At 38.7% G+C, this 13,396-nt stretch overlaps 1 protein-coding gene across 5 annotated transcripts in view; it reads left to right on the forward strand.

The window, feature by feature from the left end:
- The window catches only part of PPFIA1 (PTPRF interacting protein alpha 1), a 54,200-nt gene extending 41,279 nt beyond the window's left edge, over positions 1-12,921 (forward strand). For 3 of the 5 annotated variants that reach the window (XM_084206999.1, XM_084206995.1, XM_084206996.1), the window contains 10 exons: positions 1,088-1,169; positions 1,290-1,490; positions 2,246-2,308; positions 4,239-4,414; positions 4,513-4,610; positions 5,528-5,703; positions 6,207-6,275; positions 7,719-7,884; positions 9,139-9,209; positions 10,508-12,921. In XM_084206999.1, coding sequence (XP_084063125.1) covers positions 1,088-1,169; positions 1,290-1,490; positions 2,246-2,308; positions 4,239-4,414; positions 4,513-4,610; positions 5,528-5,703; positions 6,207-6,275; positions 7,719-7,884; positions 9,139-9,197 — 1,090 coding nt within the window. In that variant the 3' untranslated portion in view covers positions 9,198-9,209; positions 10,508-12,921. The remainder of the gene's footprint in view (positions 1-1,087; positions 1,170-1,289; positions 1,491-2,245; positions 2,309-4,238; positions 4,415-4,512; positions 4,611-5,527; positions 5,704-6,206; positions 6,276-7,718; positions 7,885-9,138; positions 9,210-10,507) is intronic. The other 2 variants (XM_084206997.1, XM_084206998.1) reach the window with 2 other exon arrangements.
- The last annotated feature ends 475 nt before the right edge of the window (positions 12,922-13,396 follow it).

The following is a 13,396-nucleotide window of genomic DNA, read 5'->3' on the forward strand; positions in this document are numbered from 1 at the left end:
GTCTGTCAGTAATCACTCTTCAAGATGCCTTGTGTATTTTAATACCTATAACTTCTAAAACTGTTATCTTAGATCTATCCAGTGAGACAGTTCAAAAGGCAAGGAGATTTTATTTGAAATAGTGAGGAAATGGTAAATACATAATGTAAGGTCTTGACTCTGTAGTATTGCTGCATATCTTAACTCTACGCTTGCAGGCATGAATAAAGAACAGTAAAATCATTCTAATTAGGTGCAGTTGTTTTTTCAGATTTTCAAAGGAGAACGAGTGGAGATTTAACCATATATAACTGGCTTTCAAAGGCAGTGTAAAAATGATTTTTTTAGGCTTTCTCCATGTTTTCAGCCAGGCATATCCAAGCAGCATTGCATGCTTATACTCACAGTGCTAGTTTTTGTCCTTTGGTTTATTAAACATTTTTGGTAGCTATTTATAGGGACCTTGTGAGCTTCCATTGTCTCTGGGAGCTGAATTGTGAATATGAAACTTCAGGCGTTTCTGTTTCAGCACAACAAAGGAAATGGTGTCATCAGGGGAGATGAAAGCTGAGTTTCAGTACACAGCCTGTCAGGATAGAATTGCCAAACACAACTCTGGTTGTGTGAAGCTGTGCCAGACGTTCTGACAGGCTGATGTTCACCAGTGGGGAATGGTCAGTGTCCCAGCCCTGACAGCATGATGGACAGGCGTGTCTGATGTGCTCATGTGTGGCCACAGGTTTCAAATCTGCACACACTGAAGAGAAATGACTGCTTTGGTTCAGCTTTGCTGGGCAGAAAACTGAGCAGCTGAGAATCTGATTGCTAAATAAGCCTGACATCTTCACGTTGGGCTGGGAGTGTCAGTAGTGACTTCAGAAACTGGGTTCTGAAAGGCAAGATCCACATCTCTGCTGCTCTCAGATTTCCTGCCCAGCTCGGCTTTCATCCCTTCATAGTCCCTGTACATGTGCTGTACCTGCCTGAAGAGGTGCATCATATAAGGCTGGCTGGAAAGGGAATAATTATTGGAAAGAAGATAGTAAAGTGAGTGCAGTGCTGGAATTGTAACATTCATTATAACTAATGACTATTTCTGTAATTGTAGGCACGAGTTGCTGGAGGAAGCCAGAAGACAAGGTTTGCCTTTTGCACAGTGGGATGGGCCCACTGTGGTGGTGTGGCTGGAGGTGAGTGGTCCTCCCAAAATGAATAAAAAGCCCCCTCAATGTACAGACTTGTAAAGACTGTGTGGGTTTGGAGGCAGGAATGTTTTGCATATCCTGTTTACTTCCTTCTCTGTGTTCCAGCTGTGGGTGGGGATGCCAGCCTGGTACGTGGCTGCCTGCCGAGCCAATGTGAAAAGCGGTGCTATCATGTCAGCCCTGTCTGACACGGAAATCCAGCGGGAAATTGGCATCAGCAATCCCCTGCACAGGCTCAAGCTCCGCCTGGCCATCCAGGAAATCATGTCCCTAACCAGCCCCTCTGCCCCTCCCACCTCAAGGACGGTAAGGAAACTTACTTGTGCAGCAATAAACAACTAGAATTTCCCCATGTTTGACTGTAAACTTAGAACTGCTATTAAGAATTTTTGGAAAGGAACACATTATTTAAATATAGGTGGTTCCTTCCTTTCATGGAAATTAACTAAAGGAATAACTGCAATTTTCTTTCTCGAGGAATAGAGTAGTTTATTTCAGTCTAAGTATATAATCCAAAGTATTTAGAGTATGTGTCATTTTGGCCTCCAGAGAATTTAAAATACAGATGAAGTCTAAAAGTGTGTACAGAAAATTGTAGGATAGTTGGAGGCTCTTTTAATGTAGCTGTAAAGCCATTAATTCCAAATAATTCAGATTACATGATCTAGGAGGCACCTGTCTCTCTCTAGTAAATTTAGGCATGTAGTGGGAATTTTCTCTCAGTCTGTCTGCTCTGCAGTCTAAAGTTATTCCTGGGGCTATGTGCTAGGCTACAAATGTATTTTTCGGATTAGAACAGAGCTCAGTGTTTACCCATTAATGAAATTCTGTCAGCTGTTTCTTCTGCTCAGTTTTGTTAATATCTGTGAGGGAAGTTGATCCCTGTGAGCAGGTTTTATTGCATGCCATGACTGTCAGTAGCTGTACCTGACCTAGAGACCATTGCTTTGCCCATGCCTGCTCCTTACATGTACCGATTGCTTATCTGTTCTGCAACCTCTCCTCTTTGTTACTGCTTTCCTTTCACTGGATGGGATTGGTTCCCTGTGGGCTCATGTTAGACCACGGGAAATGTCTGGGTAACACATGAAGAGATGGAAAATCTTACAGCCACACAACAAACGGTTAGTTTACAGTGTTGCCACTTCTCTTCCTTAGAGTGCTTTTCCCACTTCTTGAACATTTGAATCAAGTACCTTTTGGTCTTTTTTTTTTTTTTCTTTTTTCTTTTTTTTTTGTTTCCTTCAAATTAATGCACTAAAATTCTGGATCATTGCTTCTTCTAACTATTAACCTTGCAATCTGCATCTTGATAGCTTTTTTCCCAGAAGGGAGGAAGGAAAAAAATCAATGTTGATAAGATTGTAAACAAAACTCTAATCTGTAAAATGGAGCTGTGACTTGATTGACAAATAGACAAACAGAATTATTGGTTCAGAAATTTCTTCTCTCCAGAAAACTTAATCAGTAGATGGGGTTTGCAACTTCTCATACAAAAATAAGTGCCTTATGTATAATTTTTTACATTGCATGATGCTTGGTTTATCTAGATTTTTTTGGTATGCAGTAGATTTAGAGTCTTGCAGTGCACCATTAACTTTGACCTCCTTACTAAACTTAACCATTAATATATGTGTGTTCTTTTGCTTTCCTAACCACCTAACAGGAAGATGAGGAGGGAAGCTGGGCTCAGGTTGGAAACTTTATCTCATTTTACAGACTGTATGTAAACTGTCACAATCATTAGAGCATGAAAGAAGCTGTTTTTCCTTTATGCCAGCATCTTTTAATCATTCCGGGTGTGACCTGGGGATTGGGAAAGGGGGAAAACTGCAGCCTTATCTCTCTAGAATGCACACTTGGGAAATACATGTGATTTAAATATTTTAATGTTTTGGTGGGGGATGGTTCTCTGAGGAAGCCAGAATTCCAAGAGGAATATCTGCTCTGTGTAGAATATCCCTGTCCAACCCAGCCACCATCCCAGGTGTGCCACAAGATACTCTCGGCCTGGGTGGTTAAGTAGATTTCTATGCACTAATTCTGTAATTCCCCTTAATTGATTGTTTTGCCTTAAAGTGGTGGCAAATCCTAATTGTATTCTCAGGCATTGATGTAGCTGAGTATTTATACAGGGATGGAAACGTAACTTGGTATTTACCCATGATCCATATCGTTGCACAGTGTGGGCTCTTCTTTCTTGGCTGCCCTCCAGCTTAAAGCTGGTTTAAGTCCCATTAACTACATCTCAGCTACTCATTTATTGATTGTCCAGAGTAAGGAGCTTCCACCATCTGATGGCTTGGAGAGGTGCATTTCCTTGTGGCCTTGTTCCTTTCTGGAAGGTGCTTCCTTTAGAGGAGAAAAAAAACTTTTGCCTTTTAACAGAAAAGTCTGAATTATTATGCTTTTGAAAAAAGGAGCTCCTGGGTTTTGTTGCCCAAGGAGTGATTAGATGTATGATTACAAACTCCTATCTTTATAGATGTTTTCTCTAAAAAATTGCCTGGTGATTTGCAGATCAAAACTGTAATGAGAGAAGTCTCTTTTAGGATAAGGACTAGCATTTAGAATGGCTTGTTCTTTGGTAACAGGGTTTTATCAGTTTTTGAAAACAGCTAACCATATATAAAAAAAGGCCTGCAGTTATTTTTCTGATATCTTTTCTTTATAAAGTCACATGAAAAATCAGATTCCCCTCCAGTTTTCAAGAGAGAGATTATTTACAACATCTCAACACAATGAAATTCTATGGCTTTTGCTATCCAACCACGTAGATTAGTCTTTCTGTAAAATTTTATCAGTTCTTGCATATTTTGTCGTACTATTTCTTGATATAAATTGAGGCAGTTTCACTTGCTAATGTGAATATCTGCGCTTGCTTTTCTCCATGAAGGTGACTTCAGAAAACACACACGTAGTATTCAGTATTCTGATGTGCTTATCTTTACAGGCTAGGAATCAAGTAAGCAATTTCTTTAAACTATGCTGTCTAAAACAGCTTTTCTTTTCTCATTTCAATAAGCTTGTCCCTTAATTTTTTTTTCAAACCAGACATTAGCCTATGGTGACATGAACCACGAGTGGATTGGCAATGAGTGGCTGCCAAGCCTGGGCCTCCCTCAGTACCGCAGCTACTTCATGGAATGTCTGGTGGATGCTCGGATGCTGGACCACTTAACTAAAAAAGACCTGCGTGGGCAGCTGAAAATGGTGGACAGCTTTCACAGGTAACGAGGCTGAAGCTAGAGACCTCACACACAGTTAAATGTTTCCATTATCTCTAAATATTTTTTCTGATTTTTTTTTTTTCCTCTGGTCCAAACAGGAACAGTTTTCAGTGTGGAATTATGTGCCTCCGAAGACTGAATTATGATCGAAAAGAACTGGAAAGAAAAAGAGAAGAAAGCCAGAATGAAATTAAGGGTTAGTGCATTGTCTTCACCTCAGTCTGATTCTGCCATTTTTTCACTGATCAGCCTCAAAGATTCATAAACAAAGAAAAGGCTTTAGAGGATGGAACCATCTATAAAATATCAAATGTTAAATGCAGAAGGCGGGCCTGGATGTAGGCTCTGAACATTGAATGATAAACCACATGATTAAATCACTTATGCTACAAATGTGAACATTTTTGAAACTCATACTGCTTGGAAGTTGGAAATGAAATGTTTTAGGAGAATGAGAGTTAAGAACATGTTGGGGGAGGGGTGTCCTTATTTTCTTCTTTCCCCCCTGTTTTGACGTAACTTTACATCTGCATAATTGTATTCTTGCTTGTGGCTGGTAACTTGTTGCCCAGCAGTTGATGAAAAAATATCCAAATGACTTAGGTAATTATATCTTCCAGATTCATGATGATTCTTGTACAAGAGAGAAGGAGTAAGAGAAAGTAGGGTGGGAATTCATGATTTTCCAAGATTTGCCATAGTAATTTTGTTCCCTGCTTAACATCAGAAGTATTTTCTGATATCTGAGTCTAAAAACTTGCTTAGAAGGTTCTGTGCCTGCTCTTTCCCTTTCCTTTCAAACCATTGATACTTTTTCGTGGTTAATTTGGTAATTGTGCCTGAGATCATTCCTAGGAACAACTAGTTGGTAGCAATCAAGCCAGGGCTGTGGCTGGTTGGTTGTTTTTTACCTCCCAAATGGAATGGGTGCATCTCTTGCATCTAGAGAATTGCTCCTTGGAATATTTAAGTTATGGTGTGAAATGTCTTCCAACAGACTTCTAACATGTTTACTTTCCACTTCACTCCAATCATCCAGTTCATGACTGTGGATGATTTGGTTCAGAGAAGTGGTGTTGCAATGAGTCTGGCACTGTGTTTTTGCCTCCCTAGATGTCCTGGTGTGGAGCAACGAGAGGATGATCCACTGGGTGGTGTCCATCGGCCTTAAGGAATATGCGAATAACCTGCTGGAGAGCGGCGTTCACGGCGCGCTTGTGGCCTTAGATGAATCCTTTGATTACAATGCATTGGCTCTCCTGCTGCAAATCCCCACTCAAAACACACAGGTAACCAAGGACAAGGCACTTTAGGTCTCCTAGGAAGGTTAAAAACAGATGCAATGTTGTCCATTGTCACACAAGACAAAAACTTAAAATCGTGCTTTTCTAATGGTTTTCTAGGTCATAATAACAATTCTCATTGGTAAATTTGCTTGAGAAAAAAATTGTTTGAATATTTTCTTCACAGCCCATCTTCACAACAGTAGTGTGAAACTAATCATTTTTGTTGTTTGCTAATTTTTACTCTGAAATAATTAAGTTTGAGGCAGAGTCATGAACTTTCATATCACAAATAGAGGAGAGCTGTTAAGTTTTCCTTAAATTTTTAATAAGTTACAAATTAAATTGTAACTTTTCAAGTGCTGACCTTTCAAGTATGAAGTATATTTATCAATCTGATAAGAAAGCACTAAACAATTTGGGTCCTATTAAGTTTTTAAAATCATATTGGTTACTAATTACTAATCTTTTGGAATTAACTTCCATTTCTTTCATACCACAAACTTCAGGCTCGTGCTGTTCTGGAGAGGGAATTCAATAACCTCCTTGCTATGGGCACTGACAGAAGACTTGATGAAGTAAGTTAATCGAGTTGTTGACCATTTTATCAGAACTGCTCAGTGAAAGAATTTAGCCTGAACCTCTTCAAGCTTTTGACAGAACAGTGACAGAAACTTTAATTTGAAACTCCTTGTCTCCGAGGGCTTCTAAATACAGCAGGGTTTATGTATTTTGGTAAGATGACCTTGAATATGAAAGTATTGGGAAGATTTGCAAGTTTGGTTTTCTAACTCGTGTGGTTAATGTCTAATAGCAGCACTTTTTTGGGCTGAATCCTCTTTATCTCAAACATGGGAAAATTAGTGACCAGCAGTGCAACGAACAAGCTGTGATAGAGAAAGGCACTTTATCCTAAAGAGCAGTATTTCAAAGAGCTTTGAGTGGTTTTTAAGAAATATTATGTTAATTTTGATTGATACTGGTGCAGAGGACCACCAGTTGTGTTTACACATCAAAGTAATTTCTGTTGGGCAGCCTATGATCTTATTGTACAAACTGAATTGAAATGAGTGTAAGACTCTCTAAATGTGACTCTCTAAGCTGTGCACCCACAGAAGCAGAGAATGTTCCATCTTTAGCCTTGTAGGTTGCTCAGTGGACAGATTCAAGCTGGTGTTACTTCCCCAGGAGAGCATTAACTCCATGCTGCCTCATCTTTGGTGCTGATGAGATTTGATGGGGTAGCACATGTAGGCAAAAGTGTTCCAGATTAAGGCTGAAGTGACAAAACCCTTCTGTGGTTAACCAGCTCAGGAAACCAGTCTCAGAAACATTGGTGCTGGGAAGAGGAAGAGGACAGGGGAAGGGGAAGCTCCTGACAGCTCTGTTTGCTTGTGCATCTCTACCAAGGTTTTAACAACCCATCAGAAAGCCTTGATGGTTTTCTAAAGTATTTTCCTTGGAGATTTCAAACTGCAAAAGTAGCTTTAAGGAACAGATGTTTGCTCTGTTCTAGTGGCACAGGGCAGTTTGATCATGAAGATCTCTCCAAATAATATAGACACTTATCTCCTAATTGTACAAGGGAATAAATCTGAAGTAAAAGAGCATTCAAAGGATTTAACTGGTTCTAAATGGGAAGCTGGCAAATGGAGCTGCCCAGTGGGTGTATTTGCATTGACACAATACTTTCTCTACCAAAGATGTTTTTGGAAGTGGGACTTAAACTGTATTTAGTAAGTGTAGCATTATACTTCTGAGGTGGGAATATTGCTTGAAAGATGCAGATATATTAATGGGGGAAGAAAAATGCACTTGGGTAATTAAATTGCGTTTATCCAAATGCTTAAGGAAAACCCTGCTTGGCAATGCAGTATTTAATACACTTACTTTTTATTTCCTCACAATTACCTTCTTCAGTGGTGATACATTTACTTAAGTTTGTCAGTAACCCATTTAATGTCAGTAGCACTCCCCAGTAGCACTTTTTGCACTGCTAATGTTGTTTGTCAATGTGACAGGATGATGATAAGAGCTTTAGGAGAGCACCTTCGTGGAGAAAGAAGTTTAGACCAAAGGACATAAGAGGTTTAGCTGCTGGATCAGCAGAGACTCTTCCTGCAAATTTCAGAGTTACATCCTCAATGTCTTCACCCTCTATGCAGCCAAAGAAGATGCAGATTGATGGTATTGATTTTGTATAATTTTAAGCATGTTGTTCTTTTTTTTTTTTTTTGTTTGCCTGAGATTCCAGGGGAATTAAGTCCAAATGACCTTTTTGCTGCATAAAAGCATCTGCCTTGTGCATGGTTGTATTTATAACACTGTGTTTAACCATAGGGTGCTTTGTCATTTCAGGAAGCTGTACTAGAGGTGGAGTTTCTTTTTTACATCACTGGAGTAACAAAATGAGAATCATAGCTAGAAATAAATGTAATTTAGGAAAGTAAAATGACAGCTTAGCAGGAGTCTTTTAATCACATGATGCATCATTTCTGATTAGCAGCAATTAGACCAATATGAACCCCACTTCTGAAATGCAATAAAATGCATTCAAAAATTATGTGAGTAAACCCCCTCAGATAATTTTCAGATGAGTAAAACTTCAGTAACAGGTGCATTGCCCCCCCTGCAGTGATCACTTCAGTATTGACCATACTTGAAATCACTGTTTTATTCATTGCTGTGTACTTAATGATCTTTGGGCATGTGTGTGTGCACACAGATATGAGTTAGAAAAAACCCAAACCAACAAAAGCAGACCCCAAAAATCCCACCTGGAAGTGGAGGTTGATCACCTGTCACATGAGGGGTCTTGTCTGTTTAGAAACCGTATCTGTAGCAACATAAGAATAAACTTTGACTTGAATTTAGTTCACAAAAGACACACAGAAACCAATATGAAATGTTTTTTTATTGGGACAGGGTGAGAACACAATCTGTTGGAGTTGCCTCAGGTTCTGAAAACTCTTATTTATTCATAAAGCTCAAAAAACCAATTTTTTGCATCTGATGCTATTCTCAGTAAGCTCTTCTAAATTTTAAGTACTGTCACTAGCACAAAATATTTACCAAAATTAATGTGGAAAATTCTATAAATGAAAGTAAGTTAAGTCTTTACCATGTAAAACCACTTTCTTTTTAAAATATTAGACAATTACAAACTACATAAAGTAGTAAATAACTTAGAATATCACCTTTGCCAATTTCTCTGTGCTAGTTGGCAAGAAGATTTTTTTTTAGAATACATTTTTTTAGCCCATGGAATAAGAAGTGGTTAATATATAAACTGTAAAATAAATTCTGCTTTTCTAACTTGTAACCTTAGAGTTGGGTGAGTACCAAAGCTGTAATCACCATTGCTGTGGAGGGGTTTTCTTTTGTTTTGAAAACTAACATGCATGCTGTGTTCTGCATGTCTTCCCATGCTTCTTGGAATAGGCAGTGTATCAGGAACACAAAGATTGGATTCTGCCACAGTAAGGACCTACTCCTGTTAAAGCCTTCTCCTGGTGAGTAAAGCTGATAGGAATAACACTGAAGCAGCTATTTATGAAATAAAGTAGCAGGGATTTTCCTACAGTGGTTTTACACACTTAGAAAATAGTCCAGGTTTTCAGAGTAGGTCATTATATTGGAAATCCCGAGTTTATTTCCTACAATAAGACTGAGTGTTGAAATACTGGGTTTTGTCAGAACTGTGTTCCTGTGAGGTTTTTAAATCAGCTTCAAAATGGACCTGTGCTAAGCAGCTCTATAGAAAGTGTTGAAATCAAAGGCTGGATGAAGCAGCTGAATCAGCTAGTGGAAGTGGGGAGTGGGGGAAGAGAATAAATTAGGGATGAAAAGAAAATAATCCCTGTGTGACACTGCAGCTCAGATTGTTGATGTCACAAAGTCTTTGCTTGGTCAGAGTTGTCCCACTAAAACATGCTTCAGTACTGAATTGTTACAGGGATAACTGCAGTTTCCCAGTTCCTGGACCCTCCATACTGCTGTGATTGCTTGGGCTGGCTGCTTGGATTTAGCTACCTGCAGCCTCAGCTTGGGGAGCAGTGCTGTTGATGTGTTGTAACACAAAATCCATGTATTCTGTCTTGTGAAAGAGCTCTAGTCCTGTTTCTCTAGGATCTGGAATGCTTCTGCAGCAGCCTCTGCTGTATTTTCTCATGGCACAGTACTTCTCTCATTTTGCAAGCAAGCCCAAAAATGATTTTTTTTTTTTTGTTTGAAAAAATCAACTCGGTGGCTCTTTCCCCCTCACTGATATCTTTCATGGACTGTAAATTTGCCTGTCTTCTCTGCTTGCAGTGTCTTTCTTCTTACTGGTAGCATCCCTTCCAACTCATGTATTTGCTTCCTCAAATTCAGAACCTTTTTGCATGTATGAGTTGAGTTCTAAAGAGTTCTTACATGTGAAATGCTGAGAGGAAACTTCTGCACGTAGCAGCTCAGACCATGAGTGTGTCAGTTCATACATAATCTCAGGGGCTCTCTTTAAAGTATTTTTAGTTGCAAGAAACTGAAGTTTTAAGTCTCTCCCCCAGATTCTCCTCCCTGGTTCAGGATTTTCTGTTGTCACATGACATGGGATGGAAATCCTCGAGGCAGAAACATTTGCCCTCATTGCTTTATTTGCATTGCAGCTGGAGATTGCAGGAGGCAATAAAATATCCAGCATGGCATGGCAGTAATTCAGTGCATCACTGCTGAGCTGCTTGTGACAATCTTGGAATGCAATGGTGGTTAAAACCTGCTAATGGAATCTTCTGTGTTTTCTTTTTGTGTGTTGTTTTTGTTGTTTTTGCAGTTTACCCACACTATTTCTACCGGTGATATGCAGCATTTTGAACATTTGGAACCCTTAACCTGTTAATACTTGTTAAATGGACACTTTGAGATATTTTATTACAGAGTTTTTAATTAGCAAATAAATTCATGAGTACTATAGAGAAAATATTTTAGAATCTAAATGTTTCTTATATTTATGTGACTTGTCATTTATATAGTTACTTACTTTTTCTGTTTCTATTCAGTCTACAAATCAAATCATTGCTGATTTTTTTATTCTAATTTTAGTCTTTCCAGCTGAATGTACTGTAATGCTTGTATGTATATGTCCCTATGAGCAATATAGGGTTTTTGTAAATTATGCAGTAACTGTAATTATCATTGTTTTTTAATAATGAAACTGAAGGTGAAAAGGATTTTAATACCTTTGTAAAAGTATCATGATACCGAGCAGTATATATTTTGTCTTTTGGAGTGCTTAGCTTAGATCTGAAAACCAGTCCAGCTTTTTTTCAGGTGAGCCTTTGTTGACGTAGGAGGGACAGTACACGTACACAAGTGTTGTTCTTCTCAGAGCTGTACCTTTCCACACAGAGGATGTGCCAAGTAGTGGCAATTTGTCTTTATTTAAAGTAGAACTGGTTGGAAAAGCTGGGAGGAACTCCTCAGCCTGCGGGACGCGTTGTAGGAGTGATTGCCTCAGTGCTCACACCCTCTGCTGTGTTTGTGTAGCGACTCTTCGCAGTGACTGAAAACAAGCCATACACCGAGGACTGTTTTTGTTTTTGCTTTTCCTTCCCTGAGGAAGATAGACTTCATAATGATTCCTGGTCGTGAGCCACAGGCCACAGAGAGGTTTTTTTTTTGTCCTAGACCTTTTTGCTTGAAAACACTTGGTGGAAAGATGCTGGTGGAACCAGTTTTAATGGACCAATCCTAAAGCACTGCAGCCTCCTGTCAAATGAGTAGTGAAAGATGAAGGTACAATGGGCTGAAAACTAAAGCAGTGCATCTTTAATAAAGGCCTTACTTTTCTTATGTAAGTCATCCTATGTGTTTTGTAAACTTGTTCTAAAGACTTGTCTGGACTTTAATTTGGATGGTTGTAGCCATTTTGGACTGTATGAGTAGAAAATGTATCTGACACTTGTAAATGGCATATTAAAAAGCCAGCAAGAATCTGTTCAGATGGTGCATTATTTATTATGCAACAATATATATAGCATGTCTTTTTTCTTATTTTGTTTTCCACTTTTAACTTGTAAAACTGAAATTCATTGTTACTGTTCTGTTTTTCTATTAATCTTTTGTGTATTTTCAAATTATGTAACAATATGTACAGTCTACTTTTGAACTATTTTTATCACAGTATTATTTATTGCTTTCAATAAAGTACTGATGCATTTTCCACTGCCAATAAAACACTATGGAAAAGCTAAGATCTAATTGTATGCAGGCAGAAACTTTGCAGTGAGTGGATATTGTCAATAAAGCATCTTAATGATTGTTTGCTGCCCTGTAGATCTGGTTTCAAATGATGACCTTTTTCCAGGAGCAAAAATATTCAAGTAGATGTGACATTTTCTTTGTAACTGTTCGAGTTCACATGCATTAATATCAGTTTTCTGGGAAAAAACTGCTTTATTGCCTACTTCTACTCATCTTTAGAGCTATGATTTGCTTTTTAAAATAATAAACCAGACCTGACACACAACTTCAGTGTATTCTGGTCCGCATGGTGAAGATGGAAATGCTGTCCTAGACAGCATCAACAGTTGCTTTGGTAATAAAATGAAATCATGGCCATAGTGATATTTGGGGAGAAACATAGGAGTTGAGGTAGCCAGTGCAAAATGGGGTCACAATAAGGCTGTTCGTGTCAATGTTGATATATTTGTAAACCATTTCATTGAGTGGAAGACAGAGGGATAAAGTTGCAGAATGATGAAAGGAGTAGTAAAGTATATTTCGTCATGTCCTCCAGATCAACAGCAGGAGGTGGAATGGCTGGAGAAACACTGCCATGGATGCTCTAAGCCTTTGTTCAGTGATGCATCTCTGTTTGTCTGGCTTGTCTGTACGAGTTGCTGTCTGTTCATTTGCAGTCTCTTTTATATTCTCAGAGAATTTATCTTTCTAGAAAAAAACCCTAAAACAGAACTGCAGAAGGAAGTCCTGACTCACTGCTCAGCTAAACTTTGCTGTTTAGAGAAACCTTGCCTAGGCGTTGCTGGTCACTGATGTGAATGATAGTAGGTGTTCACAGTCATGTATTGTTGCTTCTCAAAAGTGAAACGAATGTGGGATAGACTTGTAAAATGTGAACAGAAAATGCGTTTATTATTTTGAGGCTGTAAAACCTTAACTGTTATGGAACAATGGAACTGACGTGAGAGGTAGAATAAATGAGTGAAATGGCGAAAGCTTTCACAAACTGGCAAAAATGTGTGTGGTGATTTCCTTCTGAGTTACACAGCAGAGCTGTGCTGCAGAGATCCAGAAAAACGTGTCTTGCTCAATTTTAATAACTCCCACACACCCTGAAAGAAAATGCAGATGGAAAAGGCACCTGGGTCTGTTACAGTGAGCTTTAGATAACGCTTGATTAAATACGTTTTGCAAATTGCCAAATATCTTTAAAGGCTTCAGTTGGAAAGAGGGCTGTAAAAATTAGGCTCTGCATCCTGTCTGCATGCTTCAGAATTATCTGAGTGAACTTTAAATTTGCAATTTTTGCATGTTTAAAGGACAGGGACTCTCAAAACAGATGTTTTAACTCTTGTCTTTTAAACTGCTGTAGCAGTGTCTTGTCTTGTGGCAGTAGTAATTTATCATGCCAAGATTTGGAGAACAGGTAAGTTGGTTCGAAACAGAATTTATTTCTGGAGCTTGGTTGGCTAAAGACTGA

This window comes from Fringilla coelebs (genome assembly GCF_963513975.1).
Source record: "Fringilla coelebs genome assembly, chromosome: 6".
NCBI lineage: Eukaryota > Metazoa > Chordata > Aves > Passeriformes > Fringillidae > Fringilla > Fringilla coelebs.